Source organism: Oncorhynchus mykiss, chromosome 5, assembly GCF_013265735.2.
Source record: "Oncorhynchus mykiss isolate Arlee chromosome 5, USDA_OmykA_1.1, whole genome shotgun sequence".
Lineage (NCBI taxonomy): Eukaryota > Metazoa > Chordata > Actinopteri > Salmoniformes > Salmonidae > Oncorhynchus > Oncorhynchus mykiss.
In genome coordinates, this window is record NC_048569.1 from 91681786 (window position 1) to 91705685 (window position 23900).

The following is a 23900-nucleotide window of genomic DNA, read 5'->3' on the forward strand; positions in this document are numbered from 1 at the left end:
ATGTACATTTTACATTTGTTTCACACTTTTATATTTTGTGTGTAAACAATAATAACACATTTCAATTTAAAATTGTTTTATTATCTATATTTCAGATCTTACAAAAATATGACAAAATAAATTAAAAGAAATAAATAATCCCATTTCCCAGTATCATATTTTTCTTGAAAATATTAGTTTTTGTTTTTGTACAGTGGTACATTGGAAGAGCACATGATGTCTGGTCAGTTAGTGAGGCTGTTGTGAAGATGTTTTATTTAGTTAGGACGGTATAAAGGGAAGGGTTCTACATACTGGTAGTAGGTGTACAGTACATCTCACCTCATCCACTTTTTACTGTCCAGTTCAACGATGAGGCTACAGTTACCCCTCCCCGTCAGGCTATCCCATCAATTTAGACAACTGTCCCAAACAATGTCACATTAACAAAATTCCCTCTGCTCTCGTCTCACCACCATTCCTAAGCATTCGTAACTAAGCAATGCAGTGATAGAACAATGAGGCTACAGTTACCCCTCCCCCGTCAGGCTATCCCATCAAACCAATCTCACCACCATTCCTAAGCATTCGTAACTAAGCAGTGCAGTGATAGAAAATCAAAAGATAAAGCTCATTCAGAGCACTTCCTACCCGTTTGAAATGACATAGTTCCATTGATACTGACATGAGCCGTTTCTCTACTTCAGTAAAGTAGCTCTGTCGGATAAAACCTAACCAGGAGGGTTAACGTGTCCAGTGAGACCAAAGGTCACGCACCATGATGGCCGCTGACCCAACAAAGGCTGCGTCTCAATAGTCTTACTTAGCTCTTTGTCCCCTTTCCTTCGTCTGCACCGATGTGAAAAAGGAAGGCCAGGTCAAAGCAAGATGTTGGTTGCCTGCTGGGGATTTGCTTTCACATGTCCAGTTCTTTTCGATCAGAGATGGGGGGGGGGGGAATAGAGGAAGCCACTCAGAACTATTAAAAGTTGTTAACCTGTATCAAAGGTGAAACAAACCAGGAAACCAAGCCAGTGTGTTCCAGAGGCACAGCAGGCAGGTGTACCGTGGATGACTGTTACTGACAATGGCCTACGGCAGATCATCTAATCAAACACTTGTCTGACAGCATCTGCTTCACTACAGTAAATGAGAAATGTCTCAATCGTGTCTCTCATCCGTGGCCTAGTTATTTGGCATTATTCACAAATGAATGATGATGCTGACGATATTAACCAAATGGTTTCCTTATAATGACTTAATTGGCTGTAGAGGGAGGAGGAAATGTGATGGTGAGATCAAACGTCACTCACTCCCACACAAACTGCTATTTCTCTTCCCTTATTGCCTTGAAGTGCCTTTTCAGCTCAAATCCCATGTAATTGCTACTGCTACCACAACTAGTTAAGTCAGTCAGAGATGTAACTACCACAACTAGTTAAGTCAGTCAGAGATGTAACTACAACAACTAGTTCAGTAAGTCAGAGCTCAATTCTTATTGTTGCCACTATGTTCATGAAAATGCTATATTCAGTCTCAATGCAGAAGCATGAGCCTTGCCATTATGTTGTAGCTTGAAGTACATTATAGATAGGCAATCCATGCTAAATGACAGACGTTGCATGTTTTAGGCCAAAATGCATATTTGACAGGCATTCTAGTTAACCTCATATGATGATCAGAGAATATAGTACCAGGGGAGCTTCCTAAGATTAGGTTTCCTATTTCAGACAGGATGTGTGCGTGCGTGCGTGTGCGTGCGTGCGTGCATGTGTGTTTTTCAGCCCAGATGGAGTGATGGGATGTTCCCTATTGATACCCACACTGAGAATCCAGGTCAGCTGGAGACTCTATATTGGGTAGTGGTCGGCAGTCTGAAGAGATGGAGTACTAAGAGATCCTATTGGTGGAACACAGTCTGAAGAGATGGAGTACTAAGAGATCCTATTGGTGGAACACAGTCTGAAGAGATGGAGTACTAAGAGATCCTATTGGTGGACCTCAGTCTGAAGAGATGGAATACTAAGAGATCCTATTGGTGGAACACAGTCTGAAGAGATGGAGTACTAAGAGATCCTATTGGTGGAACGCAGTCTGAAGAGATGGAGTTCTAAGAGATCCTATTGGTGGAACGCAGTCTGAAGAGATGGAGTACTAAGAGATCCTATTGGTGGAACACAGTCTGAAGAGATGGAGTACTAAGAGATTCTATTGGTGGAACGCAGTCTGACGAGATGGAGTTCTAAGAGATCCCATTGGTGGAACACAGTCTGAAGAGATGGAGTACTGAAGGCATGGACCAGTAATAGACTAGCGTTGTGTCTGTGCCACTGTCCCTCTAACACTGTATTATTGCAAAGATCTTAGCCAGAGAGGATGAAGTGAAGGTGCATAGTTCATGTTTCTGTCTCTCTCTCTAACGCTGTGCTGAATCTCACTTGCCGTGGAGCGCCATGGTTCTTTTTTTTCAATGAAGACTGGGATTTAATATGAGTTCATAAACACAGATGTAACATCAGATTAACATCCCCAAATCCTAACGTTAGCAATAGGGTTGGGGAACGCAAAACTGACCTTAGGGTCACTTCATCCTACTCTAAGTTAGACGTATAAAACACTGTCTTGTACTCTGGCACCATCCTCTGGCCACATTATAGAAAAGAAAACGGTTGAATAATCCCTTTGGATTGGTTTACAAAAGGAATTTAGAAATCTGTCATCTCTATGCTATCACTGCCAGTGTAGTCAGAAAGGTGATGCTTTGGCAACAAATTCCATTGGAAATAAATAGAATAAACAATAGAAAATATATTGTCAGCTCTCAAATGAATGGATGGGGACCAGCAGCCACCTGGGATTTAGGAACTAGGGATGTCGGATGAAATGACAACAGCATCTACAGTACAAGATACTAGATAATAAAATCCAACGTTTGTATATGTTGTGTTGTGTTGTGAGGCAGACCGGTATAGTTCTTCCTTCCACCTGCAGTCAGAACAGGCTCTGCTGTCTCAGTGCAGAGCCTCAGAGTTTAGTGCAAATCTTCTCTCTATCTCTGTCTAGTCTACTCACTAATCTAGTCAGATCTGTGTGCTGAAATGGAGAGCCATTAGTATACTGTGTAGAATGTCTCTCTGCAGGCTTGAATGGGGAGAGATTAGAATGGCACACAGTAAACTACAGGAACCCAGACTTTCCATGATACATACCGTGTACTGTATAATCCACATCAACATCCTGTGGTATCAGTCAAAACAACTCTTTCATTCTCTGTCTCTGTCTCTGTCTCTGTCTCTCGCTCTCTCTCTCTCTCTCTCTCTCTCTCTCTCTCTCTCTCTCTCTCTCTCTCTCTCTCTCTCTCTCTCTCTCTCTCTCTCTCTCTCTCTCTCTCTCTCTCTCTCTCTCTCTCTCTCTCTCTCTCTCTCTCTCTCTCTCTCTCTCTCTCTCTCTCTCTCTCTCTCTCTCTCTCTCTCTCTCTCTCTCTCATACTGATGCAAGACAAAGCCTGTCTTTTATCAAACGATTTTCATCTTTGCCTTTCACAACGTCAAACACAACATCCTGTTTCCCACGCACTGTGTCAGACATACACTTCAGATATTGCCGTTGTTTTCATGGGATGTACTGTATATATAAAACTCACGACTGCTCACGTATGCCTTCAGATGGGAGTGTGGGTGAAAAACAAAGAACTGGACGTGTTTTGCAGTACTGCTCAGATTTGAAACACTGATTTGATATTGCTCGGCTAGCACAGCCGGTTCGTATTAAGTAGAAAAGCCGATCGACCGTCACAGTTAAAAGTGAGTCTGATATCAGGCCACCATTGTGTGGTGACTGTGAAAGGTCTCATTATGCTTTTGATTCACACACACCAATCCATTTTTTTCTTCTGACCTTCGAAACCAGGATGTTATGTTTCAGTGGCAAGATGGCCACCAGGATGCTTACAATTTTCAGAATAGAATAAATCAAGAAACACTGCTCTCCCTTTTTTTGAAAATGCTCGGAAAGTATCAGAAATGCAGCTCATGCATTTCTATATGTATTGCAGACAAAAGAGGATTCTGTGTGTGTGTGCGTGTGTGTGCGTGTGTGTGTGTGTGTGTGTGTGTGTGTGTGTGTGTGTGGCCACGGGTAAAAGGGTGGGTTATGTCTTCGCCATTAAGCCTGAAAGTCTCTCAGCAACAGCAACAATGCAGACCCACACATCCCATCATCATTACCATTAGTCCTCCCCCCCACAGCCCCCAGGCAGCGTCTACATACACAACCTCAGATCCAGACAGCACAGAGAGAGGCTTGACCTTTTCTCCCCATACATTTGTCCTTCTAGTAGATATATTAAGTTAAGTTCTCATAGTAGTTTGTCATCTCCCTATCCAAAGAGATCCTAGACTTTAGGGTCTGAGGAGTCTGTGTGGTGTCCGTTCTCCCCCTCATCCCCTCCAGGCGAGGGGATCTCGTCCGGCACCCCATTCAGGTCAGACTTGGAGAGCTGTTTGTCAGATCCCTGGGAACCCTCCCCTGGTCGGGGTAACTGGGACCCATTCACACAGGAGCCCCCCTCTGACTTCCCAAAGTTAAATAGTTTCCCAGGGTTGAACGACTTGCTCGGCGACTGAGACCGCTCCTGGTTACCGCCGGGGGCGGTCGCGGTCGTCGTGGTATTCGTTGCCGTGGCTGCAGCAGCAGCAGCGGCCGCTTCCTTCTTATTCTCAGGCGACTTGAGGAACTTGAAGCTGAGGAACCCGGGGAGCTTGGGTTCGTTTCCTGTGGGAGACTGAGGGGAGCGTGCGCTGCCGGAGGAGAACTTGCTCTGTAAGGGGGTGATCAGTTTGAGCTTCATCACGTTGTTGTTGGCCAGGAGGGAGCTGGGCCTCTTGGGCTTGTCCCCACCTCCACCCCCCCCAGAGCGGGACTTCCCCCCGTGGCTCTTGTCGTGGTGGTGGTCTCCCCCGGAAGAGTCCTTCCCCTCATCTCTCTCCCTCTCCCTGCGAGCCTGGTGCTCCGTCTGCCTCTGCCTCTCCTCCTCCTCTCTCTTCCTCCTCTGTAGCTGTTGGTAGTGCTGCTGCGCCTGCCGCTCGTGCTTCTGTAGGGAGATTAACAACCGCTACAACAACTCACGCAATCACAGTCTGACAAACATGTGCACACTCTGAACTGTGAAACTATCTGGCCTTGATAGTCATTTTCAATCTTAACTTATACCAGGTACAGCCAGAAGAGGATAGCCCTCTGAGCCGGTTTCCTCTCTACGTTTCTTCCTCCTGGAGAGTTTTCCTACCCAATCTGCTTCTGCTTGCTCTTTGAGGTCTAGGCCGGCTTACTGTTTCACTTTGGGTTACTGGGTCACTTTGGGTTACTGGGTCACTTTGGGTTACTGGGTCACTTTGTAACAACTGGTGATGTAAAAAGGTTTTTATAAATCAATTTGATTGATTATTGCTTGATTGATAGAATGAATTGCTCACAACACCAATGTGATTCAGGCATGGACAAAATAAGGCATTGTAACAATTTACCTTAAAAGCCTCCCTGCGTTGGTACTCCAGTTTGGCCATCTCCTCCCCCACCCAGCTGGGGATGTCTGGGATTGCTACGTGAATTATGTACTTCAGCAGGATGGCAAAGTGCTGTGAGAGAGAGACAGAAAGAGAGATGGGAGGGAGAGAGAGAGAGGGGGGGGGAGAGAGAGAGAGAAAAAGGGGGAAAGAGAAAGGGAGAGAGAGAGAGTGAGAGGGGCAGGGGACAGGAGATATACAGTATATATAGTACATACTGAGTATAAAAAACATTGATCTTTCCATGATATAGACTGAGCAGGTGAATCCAGGTGAAAGATATGATCCCTTATTTATGTCACTTGTTAAATCCACTTCAATCAGTGTAGATGAAGGTGAGGAGACGGGGTTAAAGAAGGATGTTTAAGTCTTGAGACACCTGAGACATGGATTGTGTATGTGTGCCATTCAAACATTGGCAAGACAAAATATTTAAGTGCCTTTGAACGGGGTATGGCAGTAGGTGCCAGGCTCACCGGTTTGTATCAAGAACTGCAATGCTGCTGGGTTTTTCACTCTCAACAGTTTCCCATGTGTATCAAGTATGGGCCACCACACAAAGGACATCCAACCAATTTGACACAACTGTGGGAAGCATTGGAGTCAACATGAGCCAGCATCCCTGTGGCTTTTGACACCTTGTCGAGTCCATGACCCGACGAACCGAGGCTGTTCTGTGGGGAAAAGCGGGGGGTGTAACTCCATATTAGGAAGGTGTTCTTAATGTTTGGTATACTCAGTGCATATGTAACCGGTGTGAAATGGCTAGCAGGTTAGCGGTACCCACTAGTAGCGTTTGAATCGGTGACGTCACTCGCTCTGAGACCTTTAGGTAACGATGCTTCGAGGGTGACTGTTATCGATGTGTGCAGAGGGTTCCTGGTTCAAGCCCAGGATGGAGCGGGGAGAGGGATGGAAGATACACGGTTACAGATCTAAACTCAGCTAAAAAACAAACGTCCTCTCACTGTCAACTGTGTTTATTTTCAGCAAACTTAACATGTGTAAATATTTGTATGAACATAACAAGATTCAACAACTGAGACCTAAACTGAACAAGTCCCACAGACATGTGACTAACAGAAATGGAGTAATGTGTCCCTGAACAAAGGGGGGGGGGTCAAAATCAAAAGTAACAGTCACTGTCTGGTGTGGTCACCAGCTGCATTAAGTACTGCAAAGCATCTCCTCCTCATGGACTGCACCATATTTGCCAGTTCATGCTGTGAGAGGTTACCCCACTCTTCCACCAAGGCACCTGTAAGTTCCTGGACATTTCTGGGGGGAATGGCCCTAGCCCTCACCCTCTGATCCAACAGGTCCCAGACGTGCTTAATGGGATGGAGATCCGGACACTTCGCTGGCCATGGTGGAACACTGACATTCCTGTCTTGCAGGAAATTATGCACAGAACGAGCAGTATGGCTGGTGGCATTGTCATGCTGGAGGGTCATATCAGGATGAGCCTGCAGGAAGGGTACCACATGAGGGAGGAAGATGTCTTCCTTGTAACGCACAACATCCTTGCAGCATGCCTTAGGCACGTTCACGCAGATGAGCTGGGACCCTGGGCATCCTTCTTTTGGTGTTTTTCAAAGTCAGTAGAAAGGCCTCTTTAGTGTCCTAAGTTTTCATATCTGTGACATTAATTGCCTACCAGCTGTAAGCTGTTAGTGTCTTAACGACCGTTCCACAGGTGCATGTTCATTAATTGTTTATGTTTCATTGAACAAGCATGGGAAACAGTGTTTAAACCATTTACAATGAAGATCTGTGAAGTTATTTGGATTTTTATGAATTATCTTTGAAAGAAAAGGTACTGAAAAGGGGACGTTTCTTTTTTTGATGAGTTTATATAGTGTGTAAAACGTTAAAGCATCGAAAATAAATGTCTGCTCCCTCTCTCTCTAGTGCGTGGTCTACTTTGAATCAGTTTTCTTTGAATCAGTGATCAGTAAATCAGGCCTACTGCACTCTGACCTATGCTGTCCATGAAGCAAGAGGACACAACAACAGCTGTGACCTTTTTACTGGCTGCATTGCTGTGCTGTGTTGATTTAGTATGTTGAGACTCCCCCCCCCAATGGTAGTGTGACGGAGTGTCAGAGATTGTGTAACACTCGACCTTTCCTACAGGTATGTACAGTGACTGGCTGAGACTAGGGTTCACGTCACTCAGCACCCATCTCTGCCTTATCAACACCCACAGATATACTCAGGAGTGAAGCACCTCAAAGAAAATTTCATCGTCTTTACTGCTATGGGCACTTAGTTGTAGAGCTGAAAGCCACCTCAGAAAAGGATACATTTCATTGAGGTAGCTGTGGTTGGCTTCAACATAGTCTTTCATAGACACACCTGCTGCTGGCTGGTGAGCAAGACTATCCCTTCTCTGGGATAAAATATATGTATATTTTGACATTACCAAAGAAAGATTTAAAGAAAGGAGGAAGTTCATATGAAATAAGACAGCAGATATATGTCATATTATGATGACTTAAGCTCACCTGAAAGTATGCTAGTAGACTGAGGACGCCTTGATGCCAAAACACATTGGTGCAGGTCATGATAAATGTTTAAAATACGTCTTTTGGAAGACAGTATGAGGACCATAGCTCACTGAGGTGACTCCTAAAGAAACACGTCTATAAGGCCTGCTGGGTTGCTGTTAGTTTGAGAGGTTGAGCTGCTCTGAGATCAGTTTTCTAGCCATATATCTTCACCTCAACTATTAGAGGATGTCAATCAAATCTAATTCTGGACCAGTGCTGAGTGTTAGACTACCACAAAATCCCTATTTAACCCTGCCAACACTGAAACAGTGTGAGACTGAGAGACTAACTCATAAAAACATGGGTCTAAGCAACTCAAAACCCCATCAGCCTACTGAGTTAAAGCCTAGGCATTACAGCCCCGTCAGAATGTACTCACACCCCTTGACTTTTTCCACATTATGTTGTGACACAAGGTGGAATTAAAATTAATTTAATTGGGTTTTTTTTTGTCAACGATCTACACAAAATACTCTATAATGTCAAAGTGGAAGAAAATAATAAATGAAATACACTAATTGTCATGCCCTGATCTGTTTCACCTGTTCCTGGGATTGTCTCCACCCCCTCCAGGTGTCGCTTATTTTCCCCAGTGTATTTATCCCTGTGTTTCCTGTCTCTCTGTGCCACTTCGTCTTGTATGTTTAGTCAAGACAACCAGCGTATTTGTCTAGTTGGACTCATCAAACCAAAGGACAAATTTCCACCAGTCTAATGTCCATTGCTCGTGTTTCTTGGCCCAATCAAGTTTCTTATTATTATTGGTGTCCTTTAGTAGTGGTTTCCTTGCAGAAATTCGACCATGAAGGCCTGATTCAAGCAGTCTCCGCTGAACAGTTGATGAAAGCTGCCGCTTTCAAGGAGCATGACTCTAACCCGGAAGCTTATAAGAAATCCCGCTATAACCTCTGACGAACCATCCAACAGGCAAAGCGTCAATACAGGACTAAGATCGAATCATACTACACCGGCTCCGATGCTCGTTGGATGTGGCAGGGCTTGCAAATTATTACAGACTACAAAGGGAAGCACAGCCGAGAGCTGCCCTGTGACACGAGCCCACCAGACGAGCTGATCTACGTCTATGCTCGCTTTGAGGAAAATAACACTGAAACATGCATGACAGCACCAGCTGTTCCGGAAGACTGTGTGATCACGCTCTCCACAGCCGATGTGAACAAGACCTTTAAACAGGTCAACATCCACAAGGCCGTAGGGCCAGACGGATTATCAGGATGTGTACTCGGAGCATGCTGACCAACTGGCAAGTGTCTTCACTGACATTTTCAACCTCTCCCTGTCCGAGTCTGTAATACCAACATATTTTAAGCAGACCACCAAAGTGCCTGTGCCCAAGAACACTGAGGTAACCTGCCTAAATGACTACCAACCCATAGCACTCACATCTGTAGTCATGAAGTGCTTTGAAAGGCTGGTCATGGCTCACATCAACACAATTATCCCAGAAACCCTATACCCACTCCAATTTACATACCGCCCCAACAGATCCACAGATGATGCAATCTCTATTGCACTCCACACTGCCCTTTCCCACCTGGACAAAAGGAACACCTATGTAAGAATGCTATTCATTGACTACAGCTCAGTGTTCAACACCATAGTGCCCTCAAAGCTCATCAATAAGCTAAGGACACTGGGACTAAACACCTCCCACTGAAACTGGATCCTGGACTTCCTGATGGGCCGCCCCCAGGTGGTAAGGGTAGGTAACAACATATGCGCCACGCTGATCCTCAACACAGGTGCCCCTCAGGGGTGCGTGCTCAGTCCCCTCCTGTACTCCCTGCTCACTCATGACTGCACGGCCAGGCACGACTCCAACACCATCATTACATTTGCAGATGACACAACAGTGGTAGGCCTGATCAACGACAAGACAGCCTATAGAGAGGAGGTCAGAGACCTGGCCGTGTGGTGCCAGGACAGCAACCTCTCCCTCAATGTGAGCAAGACAAAGGAGATGATTGTGGACTACAGGAAAAAGAGGACCGAGCACGTCCTGATTCTCATCGACGGGGCTGAAGTGGAATATGTTGAGAGCTTCAAGTTCCTTGGTGTCCACATCACCCAACAAACTATTATAGTCCAAGCACAACAAGACAGTTGTGAAGAGGGCACGACAACACCCTTTCCCCCCTCAGATCCTCAAAAGGTTCTACAGCTGCACCATCGAGAGCATCTTGACTGGTTGCATCATCTCCTGGTATGGCAACAACTTGGCATCTGATTGCAAGGTACTACAGAGGGTAGTGCGTACGGCCCAGTACATCACTGGGGCCAAGCCTCCTGCCATCCAGGACCTCTATACCAGGCAGTGTGAGAGGAAGGCCCTAAAAATTGTCAAGGACTCCAGCCACCATAGTCATAGACTGTTCTCTCTGCTACCGCATGGCAAGCGGTACCGGAGCACCAAGTCTAGGTCCAAGAGGCTTCTAAACAGATTCTACCCCCAAGCCATAAGACTCCTGAACATCTAATCAAATGGCTACCCAGACTATTTGCATTGCTCCCCCCTTTTATGCCGCTGCTACTCTCTGTTATTATATATGCATAGTCACTAATAACTCTACCTACATATTACCTCAATTACCTCGACTAACTGGTACCCCCACGCAATGAACATGTACCGGTACCCCCCTGTATATAGTCTCGCTATTGTTATTTTAATTACTTGTTACTTTTTATTTCTTATTCTTATTCATATTTTTTAAACTGCATTGTTGGTTAGGTGCTTGTAAGTAAGCATTTCACTGTAAGGTTGTCCCTGTTGTATTAGTCGCATGTGACTAATACAAATTGATTTGATATACTGTAGGAAGGACGCTTGTGTCTTTGTAGTGACTGGGTGTATTGATACACCATCCAAAGTGTAACTATGTTCACCCATCTATCTTTTCAAGGCATTGGAAAACCTACCTGATCTTTGTGGTTGAATCAGTGTTTGAAATTCACTGCTCGACTGAGGGACCTTACATATAATTGTATGTGTGGGGTCCAAAAATCATGTTAAATACTGTTATCGCACACAGAGTCCATGCAACTTACTATGTGACTTGTTACGCAAACTTGTACTCCTGAAGTTATTTAGGTTTGCCATAACAAAGGGGTTAAATACTTACTGACTCAAGACATTACCATTTTTTATTTTTTATTACTTTGTAAAAATGTCCAAAAACTGTATTCTACTTTGACATTATGGGGTATTGTGTGTAGGCTTGTGACATTTTTTATATATTTTTTTATTCAATCAACGTTAAATTCAGGCTGTAAGACAACAAAATGTGGAACAAGTCAAGGGGTGTGAATACTTTCTGAAGGCCCAGTATCTGATGTCAGGTGAGTGACTTTAATAGTGGATGTACCTCAAGGATGACAATGGAGATGATGGCCATCTCAGGGCTGAGCCAGGGGAAGAGGCGCTGCAGCTGACCACACTGACCAATCAAGTAACAGTTGACTATGATGGCGATCAGACCCATGGCCTCCATCGCCGTCTGCAGAGAGACACAGACAGGTTTACTGTAGGTCCTACCTGTCCCCCAGTCCTGGCTTTCCCTAGATCCTACCTGTCCCTCAGTGCTGCCTGTCCCTCAATCCTGCCTGTGCCTCAATCTCACCTGTCGCTCAGTCACATCTGTCCCTCAGTCATACCTGTCCCTCAGTCTCATCTGTCCCTCAGTCATACCTGTCCCTCAGTCTCATCTGTTCCTCAGTCATACCTGTCCCTCAGTCCTACCTGTCCCTCAGTCACATCTGTCCCTCAGTCCTACCTGTCCCTCAGTCCTACCTGTCCTACAGAACATCATGCCTATAAAGCTTACACAACTCCATGATTAGGCTTTATGAAAGGACAGGTCTCTGTTTATTGAATAGTAGTGCTGGGCTACAACAACAGCCTGTGCATTCTGTGGCCTTGCATAACCAGTTTCCCATTCCCACCCCTCGAACTGACCAATATGTCCCTCAGTCCTGCCTTTCCCTAGGTCCCACCTGTCCCTCAGTGCTGCCTGTCCCTCAATCCTGCCTGTGCCTCAATCTCATCTGTCCCTCAGTCATACCTGTCCCTAGGTCCTACCTGTCCCTCAGTCCTGCCTTTCCCTAGGTCCTACCTGTGCCTCAGTGCTGCCTTTCCCTAGGTCCTACCTGTCCCTCAGTGCTGCCTTTCCCTAGATCCTACCTGTCCCTCAGTCCTGCCTTTCCCTAGGTCCTACCTGTCCCTCAGTCCTGCCTTTCCCTAGGTCCTACCTGTCCCTCAGTCGTGCCTTTCCCTAGGTCCTACCTGTCCCCCAGTCCTGGCTTTCCCTAGATCCTACCTGTCCCTCAGTCCTGCCTTTCCCTAGGTCCTACCTGTCCCTCAGTGCTGCCTGTCCCTCAATCCTGCCTGTGCCTCAATCTCACCTGTCGCTCAGTCACATCTGTCCCTCAGTCATACCTGTCCCTCAGTCTCATCTGTCCCTCAGTCATACCTGTCCCTCAGTCTCATCTGTTCCTCAGTCATACCTGTCCCTCAGTCCTACCTGTCCCTCAGTCACATCTGTCCCTCAGTCCTACCTGTCCCTCAGTCCTACCTGTCCCTCAGTCCTACCTGTCCCTCAGTCACATCTGTCCCTCAGTCCTACCTGTCCCTCAGTCTCATCTGTTCCTCAGTCATACCTGTCCCTCAGTCCTACCTGTCCCTCAGTCCTACCTGTCCCTCAGTCACATCTGTCCCTCAGTCCTACCTGTCCCTCAGTCTCATCTGTTCCTCAGTCATACCTGTCCCTCAGTCCTACCTGTCCCTCAGTCACATCTGTCCCTCAGTCCTACCTGTCGCTCAGTCATACCTGTCCCTCAGTCCTACCTGTCCCTCAGTTCTACCTGTCCCTCAGTCACATCTGTCCCTCAGTCATACCTGTCCCTCAGTCCTACCTGTCCCTCAGTCACATCTGTCCCTCAGTCCTACCTGTCCCTCAGTCTCATCTGTCCCTCAGTCCTACCTGTCCCTCAGTCTCATCTGTCCCTCAGTCCTACCTGTCCCTCAGTCACATCTGTCCCTCAGTCTCATCTGTCCCTCAGTCCTACCTGTCCCTCAGTCTCATCTGTCCCTCAGTCATACCTGTCCCTCAGTCACATCTGTCCCTCAGTCACATCTGTCCCTCAGTCATACCTGTCCCTCAGTCTCATCTGTCCCTCAGTCATACCTGTCCCTCAGTCACATCTGTCCCTCAGTCCTACCTGTCCCTCAATCTCATCTGTCCCTCAGTCCTGCCTGTCCTTCAATCCTGCCTGTCCCTCAATCCTGCCTGTCCCTCAGTCCTACCTGTACCTCAGTCATACCTGTACCTCAGTCCTACCTGTAGCTCAGTCATACCTGTACCTCAGTCCTACCTGTACCTCAGTCATACCTGTACCTCAGTCATACCTGTACCTCAGTCCTACCTGTACCTCAGTCCTACCTGTACCTCAGTCATACCTGTACCTCAGTCATACCTGTACCTCAGTCATACCTCTCCTTCAGTCATACCTGTACCTCAGTCCTACCTGTCCCTCAGTCATACCTCTCCTTCAGTCATACCTGTACCTCAGTCATACCTGCCACTGTCCGATGCTCTCCACTCTCTTGCCGAAGGGTCTTTGCAGGCCGGTACAGAGCTTGAAGGCGTCGCTGCGGATCTCGATGATGTTGTTGATGAGGGCACACATGGCCGCCAGGGGGAAGGCTGAGGAGAAGAGAACTACGTAGCCGAACTGGACAAACATCTCCTGGTAGTCCTGGAAGGTGTCCTGGAAGGGACAAAAGCACTGTCAGCACTGTCTGTGACATGGATAGATGATAATCCCGTTCAAAAAAATATTTGTTTTGTTTAACACTTTTTTGGTTACTACATGATTCCATATGTGTTATTTCATAGTTCTGATGTCTTCACTATTTCTAATGTAGAAAATAGTAAGTAAGAAAGATCAACCCTTGAATGAGTATGTGTGTACAAACTTTTGACGGGCACTGTAATTGCACATGAGAAGCTAGCTACTCATAGATAACTTAGCTACGCACAGTAACGTCAAGAGAACCCCCAACGTAAATGTCCCTTTTTTTATGGTTTAGTGGTACTGCCAGTTGACACAGATACAACGTATTTACAGTTCTTGGTGGTATTACATTAATGCTATTTTCTATGAGACGTATGTGGTAGGGTCTACAGACAATCACGGACTACAAATGGAAAACCATCCACGTGCGGACACTGACGTCTTACTTCAGGACAGGCTAAACACCTTCGCCTGCTTTGAGGATAACAGAGTGCCACCGACGCGGCCCGCATACCAAGGACTGTGGGCTCTCCTTCTCCATGGCCGACGTGAGTAAAGACATTTAACCGTGTTAACCCTTGCAAGGCGGACGGCCCAGACGGCATCCCTAGCCGCGTCCTCAGAGCATACGCAGACCAGCTGGCTGGAGTGTTTATGGACATATTCGATCTCTCCCTATCTCAGTCTGCTGTCCCCACATGCTTCAAGATATACACCATTGTTCCTGTACCCAAGAAAGCTACGGTAACTGAACTAAATGACTATCGCCCTGTAGCACTCACTTCTGTCATCATGAAGTGCTTTGAGAGACTAACTAGTCAAGGATCTGGGTTTGAACTGCGGCCTATGCAACTGGGTCCTGGACTTCCTGATGGGCCGCCCCCTGGTGGTGAAGGCAGGAAACAAAACCTACCCTTCGCTGATCCTCAACACATGGGTGTTCACAAGGATGCGTGCTCAGCCCCCTCCTGTACTCCCTGTTCACCCATGACTGCGTGTCCAAGCACGCCTCCAACTCAATCATCAAGTTTGCAGATGACACAACAGTAGTAGGCCTGATTATCAACAATGACGAGACAGCTTACAGGGAGGAGGTGAGGGCCCTGGGTGTGTGGTGCCAGGAAAATAATCTCTCACTCAACATCAACAAAACAAAAGAGCTGGTCGTGGACTTCAGGAAACGTCAGAGGGAGCACTATCCATATCGACGGGACCACGGTGGAGAAGGTGGAAAGCACACGTCACTGACAAACTGAAATGGTCCACCCACACAGACAGTGTGGTGAAGAAGGCGCAACAGTAATTTTTTTTATTTCACCTTTATTTAACCAGGTAGGCTAGTTGAGAACAAGTTCTCATTTACAACTGCGACCTGGCCAGGATAAACCTCAGGAGGCTGATTTTTTTTTGTGTCTTGGCACCTAAAACCCTCACAAACTTTGACAGATGCACAATTGAGAGCATCCTGTTGGGCTGTATCACCGCCTGGTACGGCAACTGCACCACCCGCAACCGCAGACCCCACCGTCTGCCCAACGCATCACCGGGGGCAAACTACCTGCCCTCCAGGACACCTACAGCTCCAGATGTCACAGGAAGGCCAAAAAGATCATCAAGGACAGCAACCACCCGAGCCACTGCCTGTTCACCCCGTTATCATCCAGAAGGCGAGGTCAGTACAGGTGCATCAAAGCTGGGACCGAGACACTGAAAAACAGCAAGGCCATCAGACTGCTAAATAGCCATCACTAGCACCTTAGAGGCTGCTGCCCTATATACATATATTTGAAATCACTGGCCACTTTAATAATGGAACACTAGTCACTTTAATAATATTTACATATTTTGCATTACTCATCTCATACGGTGGGGCAAAAAAGTATTTAGTCAGCCACCAATTGTGCAAGTTCTCCCACTTAAAAAGATGAGAGAGCCCTGTAATTTTCATCATAGATACACTTCAACTTTGACAGACAAAATTTGAAAAAAAATCCAGAAAATCACATTGTAGGATTTTTTATGAATTTATTTGCAAATTATGGTGGAAAATAAGTATTTGGTCACTTACAAACAAGCAAGATTTCTGGTTCTCACAGACCTGTAACTTCTTCTTTAAGAGGCTCCTCTGTCCTCCACTCGTTACCTGTATTAATGGCACCTGTTTGAACTTGTTATCAGTATAAAAGACACCTGTCCACAACCTCAAACAGTCACACTCCAATCTCCACTATGGCCAAGACCAAAGAGCTGTCAAAGGACACCAGAAACAAAATTGTAGACCTGCACCAGGCTGGGAAGACTGAATCTGCAATAGGTAAGCAGCTTGGTTTGAAGAAATCAACTGTGGGAGCAATTATTAGGAAATGGAAGACATACAAGAGCACTAATAATCTCCCTCGATCTGGGGCTCCACGCAAGATCTCACCCCGTGGGGTCAAAATGATCACAAGAACGGTGAGCAAAAATCTCAGAACTACACGGGGGGACCTAGTGAATGACCTAGTGAATGACTACGCCACCAGGGACTCAAATCCTGCAGTGCCAGACGTGTCCCCGTGCTTAAGCCAGTACATGTCCAGGCCCGTCGGAAGTTTGCTAGAGAGCGTTTGGATGATCCAGAAGAAGATTGGGAGAATGTCATAAGGTCAGATGAAACCAAAATAGAACTTTTTGGTAAAAACTCAACTCGTCGTGTTTGGAGGACAACGAATGCTGAGTTGCATCCAAAGAACACCATACCTACTGTGAAGCATGGGGGTGGAAACATCATGCTTTGGGGCTGTTTTTCTGCAAAGGGACCAGGACGACTGATCCGTGGAAAGGAAAGAATGAATGGGGCCATGTATCGTGAGATTTTGAGTGAAAACCTCCTTCCATCAGCAAGGGCATTGAAGATGAAACGTGGCTGGGTCTTTCAGCATGACAATGATCCCAAACACACCGCCCGGGCAACAAAGGAGTGGCTTCGTAAGAAGCATTTCAAGGTCCTGGAGTGGCCTAGCCAGTCTCCAGATCTCAACCCCATAGAAAATCTTTGGAGGGAGTTGAAAGTCCGTGTTGCCCAGCAACAGCCCCAAAACATCACTGCTCTAGAGGAGATCTGCGTGGAGAAATGGGCCAAAATACCAACAACAGTGTGTGAAAACCTTGTGAAGACTTACAGAAAACGTTTGACCTCTGTCATTGCCAACAAAGGGTATATAACAAAGTATTGAGATAAACTTTGGTTATTGACCAAATACTTATTTTTCACCATAATTTGCAAATAAATTCATTAAAAATCATACAATGTGATTTTCTGGATTTTTATTTCTCATTTTGTCTGTCATAGTTGAAGTGTACCTATGATGAAGATTACAGGCCTCTCTCATATTTTTAAGTCTGAGAACTTGCACAATTGGTGGCTGACTAAATACTTTTTTGCCCCACTGTATGTCTATAGTCTATTCTATTCTACTGTATTTTAGTCTATGCCACTCTGACATTGCTCGTCCAAATATTTATATATTCTTAATTCCATTACTTTACTTTAGATTTGTGTGTATTGTTGTGAAATTGTTAGATATTACTTGTTAGATCCTACTGCACTGTTGGAGCAAGAAACTACACACTACACTACATTTCGCTACACCTTCAATAACATCTGCTAAACATGTGTATGTGACCAATACAATTGGATTTGATTTACACAGTAATTACATTCAAGTTAGCACAGCAGTCAATAGAATAAGTAGAAGTATTTTCCCAGAGGTAACCTCAAAACCAATCCATGCCATCCCAGATACCAATCAACAGCTTAGAGCTCAAATCACTTCAGGGATCAAATGAGAGTTTGTGAAGGACTCTAGGCAGGATATATTGTAGTATCATATGGATGGACAGAGGCATGAGTTTGGCTGAGAGAGCATGGGGTAAATCTCAGGCCATGGTAACAGGAACACGTGCCCAGCTACATGATTCAGTATGAAAATGGAAATAGATCTACAGAAGGATGGTTACCCCTCTAGTTGGTCTCATATGGGACGATGGAATTGTTTATTTAGAGTTGGCATTGTTGACATAGGTCACATAGTGAGTGAGCCTGCTCATTAGTTAGTTTGTGTGTGTATGTGTGTGTGTGCATGTGTGTTTGTGTATGTGTGTGTGTGCATGTGTATGTGTGTGTCTGTGTGTGTGCTGTCTTCCTACCTCATATGTCTGCATGCAGCTCTCCATCTCAGCCTGTGCCAGACTCGTACTCTCCTGCTCCTCTGGCGGGTCGATCCATGACTCCCGCTTGGTTTTAGAGTCTGCCCTCTCCAAACTCCTCTGCCTTCTGCGATGACGCACCGTCACCGTGCTCTCTGGCCCAGAAGGCAGCGGGGCAGCCGCCATACTCTCATTGGCCGAAACTCCCGTGTCCTTTGTCTCAGTGACGCCATTGTCATCGTCATCATCATATGTCTCGAACACCGATGCCGGATCCATCCCCTTCTCCACCATAGTGGGGCTGCCGTCCTCCAAGAAACTGTCCTCCATTGTGGGGATGCAGCCCCCTCCAGACGACTTCCTGTCCCCCCTCTCTATGAAGCTGACCTTCCTCAGCTTGAGGCCACAGTCTATCAGACTCTCAGACGATTCCTCATTCTCTCCCTCACTGAACCTCCCACTGTCCCCCTCCTCCCTCTCTCCCTCCTCCTCTTCAGGCACCCCACATCCCCCATTCAGACACTTCTTCTCCCTGCAGAACAGAGGAAAGGTTTGCCTGTAGTCATATAATCATATACTATCTATAACACTATTGTATTGGGTTAGCCATGTAATAATGTGAACGTGTCACACATCCTCAAACAAATCAAAACACAGGCTTGACTACACTCAAGGAAACATGTCTGAAAAAGGAAGCTCTCGTGTTACGTTTTCATGGATGAATACAAGCCGTTGTGACAGCATTACCTGCGGTCAGGCTGTCTCACCCCGGGTCTGGTTCCCCTCAGGCCAGGGCCCGGCATGGCCTGGTCGGTGGGTGAAGCCTGGGGCTTTCCTGCGGCCAGCCTGCAGTACTTGAGCAGGGCTGAGAGGAGCAGATCCCAGACGCTGCGCAGGGTGAGCTCGCCCAGCTTGTGGCGCTCGTACAGGTAAGGCTGCATCACCTCCTTCACGTTCTGGACAAAATGGCGGATGATCAGCAGGGTGGCCAGCATCTGACACAAACAGGAAATAGAGGACAGGATCAAGGGTTAAAGGTCAGGGATGTCAGGATCTGTCACAGGGTTTAATACCATGCATAGCGATTTCGATAAGTAATCATTAGGGCACCACAGTAAACAAATAAAGTTGTACAAAATCAAGAAAGATAATTCCTTTGCAAAAATAAAATATTCACTCAGTACTAAACGCAATGGACTGAAAACAATTGTATATCTAAACCGCAAGCAGTTCACTCCCATTCAAATACATACGCTGCTCTGGATCTACTGCCTGGTCCAATGTGTAACATCAAAACTATGACATACATAACTACCACTACCATGACTACCACTACCATGACTACCATTACCATGACTACCACTATCATGACTACCACTACCATGACTACCACTACCATGACTACCACTACCATGACTACCACTATCATGACTACCACTACCTTGACTACCACTACCATGACTACCACTACCATGACTACCACTATCATGACTACCACTACCTTGACTACCACTACCATGACTACCACTACCATGACTACCACTATCATGACTACCACTATCATGACTACCACTACCATGACTACCACTACCATGACTACCGCTACCATGACTACCACTATCATGACTACCACTACCATGACTACCACTACCATGACTACCAATATCATGACTACCACTACCATGACTACCACTATCATGACTACCACTATCATGACTACCACTACCTTGACTACCACTACCATGACTACCACTACCATGACTACCACTACCATGACTACCACTACCATGACTACCACTATCATGACTACCACTACCATGACTACCACTACCATGACTACCATTATCATGACTACCACTACCTTGACTACCACTACCATGACTACCGCTACCATGACTACCACTATCATGACTACCACTACCATGACTACCACTACCATGACTACCAATATCATGACTACCACTACCATGACTACCACTATCATGACTACCACTACCATGACTACCACTACCATGACTACCACTATCATGACTACCACTACAATGACTACCACTATCATGACTACCACTACCATGACTACCACTATCATGACTACCACTACCATGACTACCATTATCATGACTACCAATACCATGACTACCACTATCATGACTACCACTACCATGACTACCACTGAGTTGAGACCTAGGACACAGAGACACACACATATTGTCATTTCACTGCAAACCATGACCAAGTCAAAGCACAAACCACACATAGCATATAGACAGACAGTCCTCAGTCCTCAGTCATCAGTTTACACCGATGACAACAAATGATTAGTATGTTCCTTAACACAAACAGAAAGTGAGGTATAAAAACATATCCTGGAACATTTTGGGTTTTCAGAAATCTATAAACACACAGAAATGAATAAACTATAAACACACAAGGCCACAGTTATTAGAGATGGACTGAGTGACAGGAAGAAGAACAGAGTGACAGGAAGAAGAACAGAGTGACAGGAAGAAGGACAGAGTGACAGGAAGAAGGACAGAGTGACAGGAAGAAGGACAGAGTGACAGAAAGAAGGACAAAAGGACAGGAAGAAGGACAAAAGGACAGGAAGAATGACAAAAGGACAGAGTGACAGATTGACGTGCCAGGCAAATGACTTTCCCGACACAAACCTTATAGAACAGCTGCTCAAATCCAAAGGTAGCCAGATGCTACAAACCCAAAGCAGAACACTGCTTAACAGACATATCAACCGCTTCCAAAGTCCCATCAGGAACACAACCAACAGAGTGGGAAACCAACTGTGGAACATTCTATATGTGTTTTTAAATCAACATAGTATTCACATGTAATACACGTCTTCCCATAGTAGGTAACTGGGTGTGTGACAAGTTACCAACGGAATCCTTACAAAAACAGGACTACATGTGCTATAGGACTAGCAGGTTAATGCTAGCAGACAGCCTACAACAGACACACATTTAGCCATCCTGCATATACCTGAACATGGAAATGCTTTCTATGCAATGCCAAAAGATACATACAATAATGATGCTAAAACTACAAGCACAACAAAATAACAGTCTACAACTCTACACAAATAAGGCACATGATGTTTAAAGGTCTAAGGTCATGCATTTGGGCGCTGGGCAGGTAATGTCGAGATGACTTTGACCTCTAACCCCCTGACCCTTGACACACAGGCAAGGTCGTACTTTGGACCTGAAGGAGGCCTTGATGACCCAGGGGATGGTGACAACCAACAGCTTGATCTTGAGGAAGACAAAAGGCAGCACATTGTCCTTCAGCTGTCTGAGAAGACTCTGTCCCAGAGAGAACACCAGCAACACCTAAGACCAGCACCACGGAACCAGCACCACGGAACCACACAACAGAGACAGGATGGAAAATAGACAGAACGAAGAGAGAGCAGCATGTGAAGGGGAGGGAGGGATAAAGCAAGGAAGACCAGGAAGGTGAACACGGTTTGGGTAACTATTTGGAAGGAGTGGAAACGTGTTGTGATTTAAGTGTCTCTTACCTCTTTCAGACGCTCCATGTCTTTGAGGTAGAATCCAATGTAGAAAAGGCTGAGATAAGAGTTTACAAACTGAAACTGAGAGTACAGAAAGAAAACATGTGAGTGGTAAAGACCTCCGCGCGGGAAAGTGTCAATTCTGTATTTCAATCCTTTGTCTTGTGAAAAGTGAGTCCAATTTCCATGTAATAAGGAAGATGACAGCACTCACAAGAACCAATTTAATGATGAGATGTTTCTCATAGGCACTCTGGAGTCTATAGTTTTCTGTGGGGGAAGAAATATAACATCAGAATTCACAGCAACATCATCACATCATCACCTGAATTCGTTTTTTAAAATTCCGCTGCTCCTCGACTCTCTGCCCTCCATTAGCCCATTCCCCTTCCCCTCTGCCACATGCACAAGTGTCCCAAAGCTGAAGGGGTGAAAATTACGAAGGGTGTAGGGGCTAATTAGACCCTCCGATAGCCACTTCCACAGAGCCAGCAACGCTGCCTGCTTCAGAGCGAAGTGGTATCCCATAACGCACCGCGTTATTTTTGAGTTTGCACAATTTCACACAAAATATCTAATTATGAGCCACCTGTAATTGTTTGTGTCTGAGTTCGAGGCTTGACACATGTTACAGATTAAATACCTCCCAAATTAAATGTTACTGAGGAGTATATCTTGTAAAACAATTTTTAATTTCATGCTTGTTTTATTATTTAAATGTGAAACATGAATTGCATCATCACAAGTGTGTCCCGAAGTTGAGGGGTTTATTTGTTCCTCACTCGCCACTCTTGAAGTCACCCTCTGAGTTTCGTCAGCAGCACGTGACAATGGAGGGCCCTACGACTGAGTTGATAGGGGCAAGAGGTTGGTTTGGGATTCACGCTAGGTTTATAGGTGTTACATTTTTTTTTTACCCCCTACCCTTTTCAGATACACCAGCACCTGGTATACAGAAGCAGGCATGGTAAAATAGTGGGATGTTGGTCTGTGTATGAAAGGGATAAGAGTGCTTGTTCTCACCCATGTCGTTGAGCCAGTAGGCTATCTTCCTGTACACCTCGTCACAGGCAGTCACAGTGATGGCCAGCATGATCTTAGGGATGAACCGGGCCAGGCGAGGTACTTCTTTAATCCCCATAACAAACTCCTGCAAACACCATAACAACAACAACAACTTTCTTACTTACTACACACATTACAAACCTATACCGTCCATACAATGTCAATCTACATACAGTACCAGTCAACAGTTTGGACTCACCTACTCATTCAAGGGTTATTCTTTATTTTTACTATTTTCTACAATGTAGGAAAATAGTGAAGACATCACAACTTTGAAATAACACATATGGAATCATGTAGTAAACAAATCAAAATATATTTTATATTTGAGCTTCTTCAAAGTAGCCACACTTTGCCTTGATGACAGCTTTGCACACTCTTGGCATTCTCTCAACCAGCTTCATGAGGTAGTCACCTGGAATGCATTTCAATGAACCGCCTTGTTAAAAGTTAATTTGTGTCATTTATTTCCTTCTTAATGCATTTGAACCAATCAGTTGTGTTGTGACATGGTAGGGGTGGTACAGTATACAAAAGATAGCCCTATTTGGTAAAATACCATATTATGGCATGAACAGCTCAACAACAATCCATCATTAATTTAAGACATGAAGGTCAGTCAATACGGAAAATGTCAAGAAGTTTGAAAGTTTCTTCAAGTGCAGTCGCAAAAACCATCAAGTGCTATGATGAAACTGTCTCTCATGAGGACCGCCACAGGAAACGAAGGCCCAGAGTTACCTCTGCTGCAGAGGATAAGTTCATTAGAATGAACTGCACCTCAGAAATTGCAACCCAAATAAATGCTTCACATAGTTCAAGTAACAGACACATCTCAACATCAACTGTTCAGAGGAGACTGCGTGAATCAGGCCTTCATGGTCGAATTGCTGCAAAGAAACCACTACTAAAGGACACCAATAATAAGAAGAGACTAACTTGGGCCAAGAAACACGAGCAAGGAAATCAGTCCTTTGGTCTGATGAGTGCAAATTTGAGAGTTTTGGTTCCAACCGCAGTGTCATTGTGAGACGCAGAGTAGATTAATGGATGATCTCCGCATTTGTGGTTCCCACCGTGAAGCATGGAGGAGGAGGTGTGAAGGTGTGTGAGGAGGAGGTGTGAATTGCTGGTGACACTGTCAGTGATTTATTTAGAATGCAAGGCACACTTTACCAGCATGGCTACGGTAGCGTTCTGAAGTGATAC

The 23900-nt window shown here is 45.5% G+C and overlaps 1 protein-coding gene across 7 annotated transcripts in view; it reads right to left on the reverse strand.

Moving 5' to 3' along the window:
• Positions 1 to 59: 59 nt before the first annotated feature.
• ano8b (anoctamin 8b) overlaps positions 60 to 23900 on the reverse strand; it is a 90607-nt gene continuing 66766 nt past the window's right edge. Inside the window, exons 10-21 of one of the 7 annotated variants that reach the window (XM_036978774.1) lie at positions 22650 to 22776; positions 21841 to 21896; positions 21633 to 21707; positions 21307 to 21441; positions 20764 to 20802; positions 18842 to 19089; positions 18095 to 18626; positions 13688 to 13879; positions 11479 to 11610; positions 5505 to 5615; positions 5310 to 5381; positions 60 to 5071 (exon numbers count right to left, since the gene is read on the reverse strand). In XM_036978774.1, coding sequence (XP_036834669.1) covers positions 4373 to 5071; positions 5310 to 5381; positions 5505 to 5615; positions 11479 to 11610; positions 13688 to 13879; positions 18095 to 18626; positions 18842 to 19089; positions 20764 to 20802; positions 21307 to 21441; positions 21633 to 21707; positions 21841 to 21896; positions 22650 to 22776 — 2418 coding nt within the window. In that variant the 3' untranslated portion in view covers positions 60 to 4372. Of the gene's footprint in view, positions 5072 to 5184; positions 5382 to 5504; positions 5616 to 11478; positions 11611 to 13687; positions 13880 to 18094; positions 18627 to 18841; positions 19090 to 20763; positions 20803 to 21306; positions 21442 to 21632; positions 21708 to 21840; positions 21897 to 22649; positions 22777 to 23900 lie in introns of all 7 variants that reach the window. The other 6 variants (XM_036978778.1, XR_005051895.1, XM_036978775.1 and 3 more) reach the window with 6 other exon arrangements.